The 9,634-nt window shown below is 41.4% G+C and overlaps 1 protein-coding gene and 1 long non-coding RNA gene across 3 annotated transcripts; one reads left to right on the plus strand and one right to left on the minus strand.

Annotated features, from left to right (window-relative positions):
• The first annotated feature begins 2,538 nt into the window (after positions 1 to 2,538).
• On the plus strand, positions 2,539 to 3,778 carry LOC149404132 (uncharacterized). 2 transcript variants are annotated; one of them, XR_016295437.1, is made up of 3 exons: positions 2,539 to 2,970; positions 3,055 to 3,219; positions 3,462 to 3,778. It is a non-coding gene; the product is annotated as an uncharacterized LOC149404132 (long non-coding RNA). The 2 variants fall into 2 exon arrangements; XR_016295436.1 differs by having other exon boundaries at positions 2,539 to 3,219.
• A 2,482-nt stretch (positions 3,779 to 6,260) lies between these two features.
• LOC149404133 (uncharacterized) lies at positions 6,261 to 8,101 on the minus strand. Its single transcript, XM_089601791.1, has one exon. The coding sequence runs from the start codon at positions 7,870 to 7,872 to the stop codon at positions 6,412 to 6,414; it is 1,461 nt and encodes a 486-aa protein (XP_089457917.1). The 5' UTR covers positions 7,873 to 8,101; the 3' UTR covers positions 6,261 to 6,411.
• Positions 8,102 to 9,634: the final 1,533 nt, after the last annotated feature.

The raw sequence follows: 9,634 nt of genomic DNA on the forward strand, positions 1-9,634 counted from the left end.
TATGTGTGTACATTATTATTTTCATGGAAGTTAAATCAAACTAATTTCATAAAAATAAAAAAAATGTGTCTAATTTATTAATTATTTATGTGTGAACTAATATTCTCATGGAATAAAATCAAACAAATTTCAAATATTTATTCGTCTAATGTTATCATTTTAATATTTACATAAATAGATATAGTCTAAACTCATAAGCTTTGTAATTTAGGCATTTAAAACGTTGTAAAAATAGGGTTTGATATTCTAAAATTCACTCATTGAACAGTCTGGAAGCATGTATTTACGTCACAAATGAAATAAAAACAGCGAAAGAAAGCTTATATCACAAAATTGGGGTCATTTTCGTGACTTACGTACGGTAGCAATAGCACTGAAATGTCATGAAAACGTACTGTTTCGTGACTTGAAGAGTTTTTTTTCGTGACAACTACGTCACGAAATCCCAATGTTTCGTGACAGGAAGGTCACGAAATCCCCATTTTTCGTGACAAATAAGTCACGACATCCCAATATTTCGTGATATAGAAGTCACGAAATTCTAATTTTTCGTGACATAAAAGTCACGAATTTCCATTTTTTCGTGACAAAGACGTCACGAACTCCCAGTCAATTACGTGAAACGTGCTCTCTTTTGCTCCTTTGAAATCGTTCGGTCCTCATAAACTTTCTTCTACATTGTTAAATGAGTTGATTTGGAAGACTAACAACGCAAATACATGAATTATCAATAAATTCTCACATGAAAGATAAGTTAGAGGAGAAAACGACATGTCGGACGACATGACGTTAAACCTCATTAACTTATAATAATATGTTTAGACTACTTGACATTCTTTAGCCATTTGAAATGATGAAATTGTACAAATCAATGTATGTCAACAACACTTCACAATGTACAAGATACATTCTTTCCTCAAGATCTTATAGGTAAGTAGAGCTTGGCTTACAATGTATTTTTTTCAATTTTTTAATTTTTATATTTATAAGAACCATTGGTCCCCGAAGACGTATTTAATGAAATAAAAGAGAGATTTCTCTTTAAATTCCATAAAAGTATCCAATTTCGTGACTGAAATATCACGTTAACGTACTGTTTCGTGACTTGAAGAGTTTTTTTCGTGACAGCTACGTCACGAAATCCCAATGTTTCGTGACAGGAAATTCATGAAGTCCCCATTTTTCGTGACAGAAAAGTCACGATATCCCCATTTTTCGTGACAGGAAAGTCACGAATCCATTTGTTTATGGACAGGAAAGTCACAAAATTTTATTGTTTCGTGTTACTATTTATTAAAAACGAATTTCATAAAAATAAAAAATGTGTCTATTTTATTAATTATTTATGTGTGTACTTTATTATTTTCATGGAAAATTAACACAAAATTATTTCAAAAAATAAAAAAAATGTGTCTATTTTATCAATTATTTATTAAAAACTAATTTCATAAAAAATAAAAAAATGTATCTATTTTATTAATTATTTATGTGTGTACTTTATTATTTTCAAATTTTTATTTTTATATTTATAATAACCATTGGTCCTCTACGACGTATTTAATGAAATAAACAAGAGTTTTATCATTAAATTCCATCAAAGTGTCCCATTTCGTGACTGATATGTCACGAAAACGTATTGTTTCGTGACTTGAAGAGTTTTATTTCGTGACAGATAAGTCACATTATCCTCATTTTTCATGACATGAAAGTAAAAAAAATGTGTCTATTATATTAATTATTTATGTGTACTTTATTATAACATATAAGGACAAAAAATAGAGAGAGAGGGGGGTAGGTGAGAGTGGGGTCCATGAGATATTGACATTTACAAAAAGTAAATAAATAAGTATATAATGGTAATTACATAATTGAAAAAAGTGTCAGAGGTCCTATTTGTGACCTTTTGAAAAAAAAAGTCCAAAAAAGTCAAAACACTATCAAATTAGGTCTGACCTTGAATGCAAGTATGATAATACTTTGAGAAATTGCCTCAAAGTGCTATCGTATGATAATATTTTGAGAAATTGTCATATCTACCACCATTTCAGTAACATTTTCCAATAATCCACTAAAACATAATTTTTGCCAAAAATACTACTTGGCTTTGTGTGGAAAAACCAAAGTACCCCTCACTTTAATATTCCTTACATTTTGACCAAAATCCAAAACAATTAATATTTATCTATATTTTGAGAAATTGGTGAAGGTGAGATTTTGAATAAACTCGGTTAGGAGAGAGAAAGAGAAATAAAATCAATTAAATGAAAAAATAATTAATAAAGATAAATATTAATTGAGTTTTGGTTTTTGATCAAAATGTAAGAAATATTAAAGTGAATGATATTTTGGGTTTTCCACACAAAACCAAGTAGTATTTTTGGCCAAAATTAGTTTTTAGTGGATTATTGGAAAATATTATTGAAATGGTAGTAGATGTGGCAATTTCTCTAATATTTTTCTTATTTTTGATCAAAATTATAATGTGGACAAAATTACTAGTGAGCACAATGCACAAATACTCTTTTTCCCTCTATCTATTATTTTCTTTCTTTCTCTCTTTTTTCCGTTTCTCTCATTCTCTCGTTCTATCTATTCGTTCAGACTCTTCTTTATTTTTCGTCCAAGAGAAAAAAAAAACCTAACTCTACAACATTCGACGACGAGGCGAAATCGGAGATCAATTGCGCTTGCCGGTCGTTTGAGTTAAAGGACGAGCTTTTCCTGCAAGCCGTGATTCTGGCAGAGGAAGGTTCTACTTTCTTCGGAGAGGTACGAGGTTGCTATATGTTTTGTCCGGGAGGCGCCGAGGCGGTGCGTAGACGAGAAGAGGCTCTACGACTCCGGCCTCAGCCACGAATTTTGCACCGGCCTCGGATTCCCAATCCACCGCGTCTTCGTCTTGTCGTTCCTCCGCTGCATCCAAACCGTGATTGGGATCTCCGACGACGGTGGAGATTCGGAGGCGACGAGGTGATGATGGGTTGTTCTATGTCGGATTTGTAGGGGTAGGATTTTGGCAGTTGCAAAGTGATGAATTGTTTTTCTTCGTTGAAGCGACTATCCCTAGCCGGAGAACTCGGTTACGTCGATGAAGAAGATGGGGACGCAATTTTCGATGGCCTGGCCGACAGATGGGTTCTTCTTTTGTTGCAGACAGAGAAATCAACTCCAGTCATTACGCGAACTCAATCGTCTCAGCTCAAATATCTTTGAATTCAGGTACTTTCTCTTTTCCTTCTCTGATTTCAATTTGTTGCTCTATTATTATTATATAGATTAGTTAGGAACTAGATGAATACAAGAAATATTTTTTCTTATAATAGCGATAAATGTTCACCTATCATCATTTTGACAATTTAATAAGACAAATGAATCAAAATGTTGAATAAGATAAATTAATTAAAATCATCGTTGCATTGTGTTTACCTATCATCATTTTGGCATGATTTTTTGAACAAAAGGAGATATGGGAAAAAAGAACAATAATAATCCCGAACCCGAGCCTGAACCAGACGAGGGGTCGAGAGCCTCGTCTCCTCGGGAAGGTTCTGCGGAGATGAATGAGAGCAATGGAAAGAGAGGTTGTGGAAGAAGATGAAGTACCATTTAGTGGAGTACCAAAATGTTACTTGGTTTTTTTTTTCTTTGGCCTATTTTCGAATGTCTTGTGATTGATTGATTTCAGAGTAAATTTGTCCTTTTTTTTTTACATTCTAAAGAATCTATATATGTGTAATGGTGATTGAATTTGAAGGACATAAAGAAGAATAAATTCATATATCATTTATGGTGATTGAATCGAAAGGACATAAAGATAAGACACTAAGAAAAAGGATAGATGATCCAAAGTCTTAATACAATGCTCCGTTTAGTGTGTTGCCTTTGTAAATAATCCACTGTCAAGCTTATTATTATATTGATGCGATCTGTGTTTGAGAAAGAAAAATAAATGAGTTAGCATCTATTTTTGAAATGGGACAAGTTTACGTGGTCGTGTAACTGACACAAGTTTCGGTAATTTTTTTGAAGTAAGAATTAAATATTAGTTGCTGATTAGATAAAAGTGTCAATTGTCAACGAAATCATGTTAATTGTTGACATATGTGTCAATTGTTAACAATTATGTCAACAAATCAATTATTGAATCACTGGTCGGAAAGGCAACCGAAGGCCCCGTGGAGGCTCGCCTTGTGAACGGCGGAAAAACCCTCATGTGGGCAAGTATGCAGATCATCCGGAAATGGACGCAAAAGGGATATGGAATCCAGGATGCCGTATCGCTACCTCAACTTCCTAAAACTTGAAAGGGAGATAGTGCTCCTAGTATTGACGCCAAAACAGTCGAAGTCTTCACAAATCACCGACCCCCTGATTGGTAAAGATAAGAGCCCGGGCCATCTCCTCTTTGGCGGTTGGAGGACAAAGGCCTTTGATGTCGTCTGCAACGATCTCCTTGCTAGAGGATTGGACCTGAGAGACCCTAGATGGGCTCACCTCTGAACGTGCAACCTCCAAAGTATCGGTGGTCGTCCGCTCTTCCGACGGCCCCATGGAGAGCTTTGAACGCTCGTGCAGCGGGCCCGTGGTCGGATCGGCTTCACTCGATGGCCGATTGGTCGGGAGGCGCACATCAAGCAATGACTGATTGTCCATGTGGTAGAAGACAGGCGGCCGTTGGCCGATCGGCCAGGGAGTATGAGACGGACAGTCAATTAAACCAGGGCCGATCGGCCAGGGGAAGCACGTCAAAGGGCCGTTCGGCCATGGAGAACACGCCGACGGATGGGTCGACCGATCAGCCCGTCTCTGGGGGAAACCGGTCGGCGATCCAAAAATTTACGTTGATCTCGACGATCTTCACCGTCCGCTGCCAGGGTCGATCCGGGAGTCGCGCCGCTCACACCATGCACGTTGCCCGCCGTCAACGTACCACCCGAGTCGCTCGCGCCGTCCGCCACCGACGCGACGCTCGTGATGCCCGTCTTCGCTCTGCCAGGAATGGTCCGGATGCCGTTGTGGCCGAGAGGCCCCACACTCGACGCCGCCACCTTGCTGATTGCAGGAGTCATGCAGTCACTGGAGATCCCGTGCGCGGTCGGCCACTCTCGTCCTGCCGTGCCCGATCGGTCACGCCCGGTTGGTCACTCTTGTCCTCCTAGTGGTCGGTCCGGCGGCTCAAACGTCTAAATCAACTCCTAAGGCAGGGGGAGACACATCAAGGTCTGTAAATATAAATCTCGATCCCAAACCAAAGGTAATTCATTTTTTGAGCTCCGAAATGCTGTTGAACCTCTAAGAGACTCGTTTCACTCATCTTTGGCCTCTAAACCACCTAAAACCTTTCTTCCACTTCAATACTCTTAATGTTGAGCGTCAGAGAGGTAAACAAAGGCAACCCCTCTGTTTCCCTTTGTAGTTTACGTTTCTTTTTCTTTCATGATAACTTGGAGTACGTGGAAGGCCATTCACAGCTAGGGAGAACTCCAGATACCGAGTTCAGAACATTTAGGCTTGAACGCGATCACTTGGTCCGACCTTGGGTCGCACCGTTAGAGTCGGTAAATCGTTGTCCGAAAACGAGCGACAGCATTACACATGTTTGTTTTTTTACTAGGCTTTGACCTAGTAGCTTCTTTTCTCTTCGAAGTTCTGCACGATAGGATTCGTTCTTACCCTATGAACAGGTCGTTCATTAATTTTTATGCGCTCTCGGACCTATTTGACTCGAGCTCGATACTAGATTCTTTCTGTTCTCGGTGCCTCCAAGTAGGTGCTCGGTGCTAGATTCCTTCTGTTCTCGGTGTCTTTGAATAGGTGCTCGGATTCAATTTTATATGAGTAACTCTTGGTAAAGACATGCAGAGTTAGAAAAGTTCACATCACAGCAAGGAGAACCTCGAAATGATCCAAAGTGCCTTCCCAGAAGATTTTACGCATTTGTTTCTAGACAATGGCAGGCGAGTTTTCAATAAATTCGCAATTCATTAGTTCGTGAAAATATATGCTAAGCACTGATCTATATCTTGCATTTTAACACAGGCACGGTTAGTTTCCATAGATTTTCAAATCAGTTTATTGCATTCACGTGATCTCACAACCTCAGTAGCCATTACTATCCACTCTTGAAGCTTATGAATATTAAACATGCTAAGCACATTATTTAAGTCACTAAAAAGACAGTTTTACCACTCCGTTAAAGTAAAACTGATTTAGAATTATTAAAAAAAATAAAAACAAAAAACAAAAAACACTACTCGGCGTTAAACCTCGAACAAAGATTCATTAATTCTTTTCTTGGTAACAAAAGATTCAATTTAGGGTCCGCGTAGATCATCTAAGGTCTAAACAAAATTTGTTAATGGAGCATAATCTAAGTAGTCAAAAAAGCAGTTCAATACATTTTTCATATGCTCAATCCTGAGACTTAAGGTAATCAGATACAAGCTTCAAAGTATAAGTAGCCAATTCAGATTCCCGAACTTTAAGCGCAAGTTCGTCAGCCTCCAATTTCTTGAATTCGCTTTCCAAATACTCAGCCTTCCGTCTGGGTAAAAGGAGCTTTGAGCCCTCCACCAACTTTGCCACACACTCGTTCGCCACCGGAGCCCTCAGCGAGTTCAGCGAATCGTCCGCCCTCCGAAACGAGGCTCGGAACTCCGCATAGTCGAATTTCTTTGGAGTCTTCATCGGCTGCGCCGCTGGGGTGGAAGAAGTGACGGACTCAGGAGCGGTGAGGGAATCCATGCGTGAGAAGAAGGGCCAGGATGAGGAGGGCCTCCCCTTCTCGAGCTTGTACCTCCGCTTGATGGTGTCGATGCGGTTCTTGCACTGCGCCTCTGTGCGGTGGCCGTGGACAGCGTTCACGGCCTCCACCACCTCCTCCCAGTCCTTCTTCCGGAAGATTCCGCGGTTCAGCTCCATGTACCGCCGCCCCCATGCCTCGATTAGCGTCGCTGTCGCCTCCTCGCTCCAGCACTCGTCTCGGACAGGGGTGCTCATCGAAGCCCCGCTTTTCCCTCTCCTCGCAGGGCTCTCTCTCGTCTTCTGCCTCTTTATCGTCCCCAACGCCGCGCCCTTTCTCTTGACACCAGCCGTCGTCGGCGCTTCTTCCGACGATCCCCACCCTGACTCGGGCTTCTTTTCGGCGGCTTGGGATGCAGCGACCGGCTCCGGCTCGGAGTCGGACTCAGAATCCGATTCCGACCCTGACTCGGCCTTCTTTTCGGCGGGCTGGGATGCAGCGACGGGTTCGGACACATTGGCGGGTTGGGATGCAGCGATGGGCTCCGACTCCGGGGTCTCTGATTCTGACTCCGACTCCGACTCAACAGGTTTCTTTTCGGCGGCTTGGGATAAGGCGACGGGTTCGGTCTCGGATGGTTCGGACTCCGATTCAAACTCCGAGTCGGACTCGGACTCGACAGGCTTCTTTTCTGCGGGTTGAGATGAGGCGACGGGTTCGGCGTCGGATGGTTCGGACTCCGATTCAAACTCCAAGTCGGAGTCGGACTCGACAGGCTTCTTTTCGGCGGGTTGAGTTGATGCGACGGGTTCGGACTCCGACTCAAACTCCGACTCGGACACAATAGGCTTCTTTTCGGTGGGCTGGGATAAGGCGACGGGTTGGGACTCTGATGGTTCGGACTCCGATTCAAACTCTGACTCCGACTCAAAAGGCTTCTTTTCGGCGGGTTGGGATAAGGCGACGGGTTCGTACTCCGATTCCGACTCGGACCCAGACTCCGACACAGATGGTTGGGATTCAGTCTTCTTGGCTTTAGCGGATTCGACTTCCGAACTCGATTCGGATTCAAATTCGCCGGAAGAGGAATCGGCTGAAGAGTCCTCTTGAGGATTGTTCATCACGGCCATCGATGAAGACAAGTAGAAGCGGTGACGTATAATATATAGTAGTCGGTGGCTTACGATTTAGTGCTGGTGCACAATTAAATTAATTGGCCCATTTTCATTTATTTTAAACCATTTAAAAAGTTTTTAAGTAGAATTTTAACCGCCGACATTGAAACCCCCAAATCACCAGCCTTGATCCTCCCACAAAATCATGACCCCAAATCCCAAACCCAATGACATACACTTTGGCACTCCCAAGTCCCAACCTCTCTGATAATAAACCCCTTAATAAACCAACTTCAAACACTATTCAAAACCCACTATTTAATGTACCCATCGAAGGTCCAATTTACCCTCAATACCCACCCAATACCCATCACTCACCCACTCTTCCAGAGTTCAAACAACCCCACTTAATCCCTCAATCACATACTCTTTGCAAAAATGACTTTATAACGAAATTTGTTTACGGCACTAGCCACTTAGCTAAACAATTGGCAAAGCTAACATTCTAAAGGAAACAAATCAGATATCTACGATACCATTTTTTAAAATTAAAATAAATATTAAATAAAATAGAAATCATATCCCTTTATTAAAAGTAAATATATAAAAAACGAATTTAACCTAAAGTAAATAAATAAAAACCTCCTTTCTTATGCATTTCATATTCTCAAATAAAAATCATTCACTAATCAAATCAAACTTGTTTTCATTAACCTTGCATCTTTTTTAATGGAGATTACCCATTAATCATCATCTCCAACTTCAAAATTCTTGATAAAGAACTCACTGGTCTCCATTCTTGAACTCAACAAGTTGAAGAAATCAACATAACACTTGTAAGTTTATCTCAAATATCTTATTTTATGGAAGATTTATGTTATTAAGTAAGTATATTATAGTGAAGAGTTAAAGTTCATAAAAAATGTAATACATGTGGGATTTGGAATTTTTTTACTAAATTTTTTGCATTAAAACGAAGATGAACGAACGAGTCAACTATTCTGGAAAAGTAGCAGTCCGCACGGTCGACTTGGTTGAACCGGTTGACTTAGTCGATCTGGTCGATGTCATATTAATAGTACTCATATTGTGGAGTTTTTATATTTTTATTAGAACAATTTGTTGTCGCACGAAAATGAACAACTATTTAAAACCTCGGGCGGTTCGATCCAAGGCCGGACCAAGTGATCGCACCCGGGCCAAGAGTGTGAACTCGATAGTCTCGAGCTAGGGTTTTCTCCGATCAACCTGCCTCTCGGGAGAGGCAGGGGGTGAGGAGGAGGAGTGACCGTGCCTTGGTTGTCGGCTGCCTACGTACCCGTGTGTGGGATCAGGTCAGAACGTAGTTCAAGCGTGTGAGACGCAGTATGAGGCGCGGAGCCTTGGCGGAGAGGTGTGCTCAACGAAGGAGACGAGGCGCGGAGGAGTCCTCGGCGACGTCTCAGAACTTCGGAGATCGCGTATGCGAGAGAGAATGTGTGTTTTCTCTCTTTTGGAGACGTGGAAGACTCTAAGTCAAGAGTTCCTCGTTGTGGCGGAGATTCCGGACGCGTAGGCGATTTCCTAGTTGGAAATGCCGGACGCGTAGGCGATTTCTTGTCAGAAATGGTGGACGCGTCTAGGGTGCTAGACGCGTTGGCGATTTTCAGTCGAAAACCGTTAGAGCACTCGTGGGCTCAAGATTAATCGTTCGATCAAGAGAGGCGGCACTCGGGATTCCCGGAAAGCGCTTCAGAATCTCTGAGAACGAGAAATCGAGGAGAATCTGCTTCAGGCC

This window comes from Urtica dioica, chromosome 2 (assembly GCF_054948205.1).
Source record: "Urtica dioica subsp. dioica isolate 48M chromosome 2, U.dioica_male_clone48M_v1_H2, whole genome shotgun sequence".
Classification (NCBI taxonomy): Eukaryota; Viridiplantae; Streptophyta; class Magnoliopsida; order Rosales; family Urticaceae; genus Urtica; species Urtica dioica.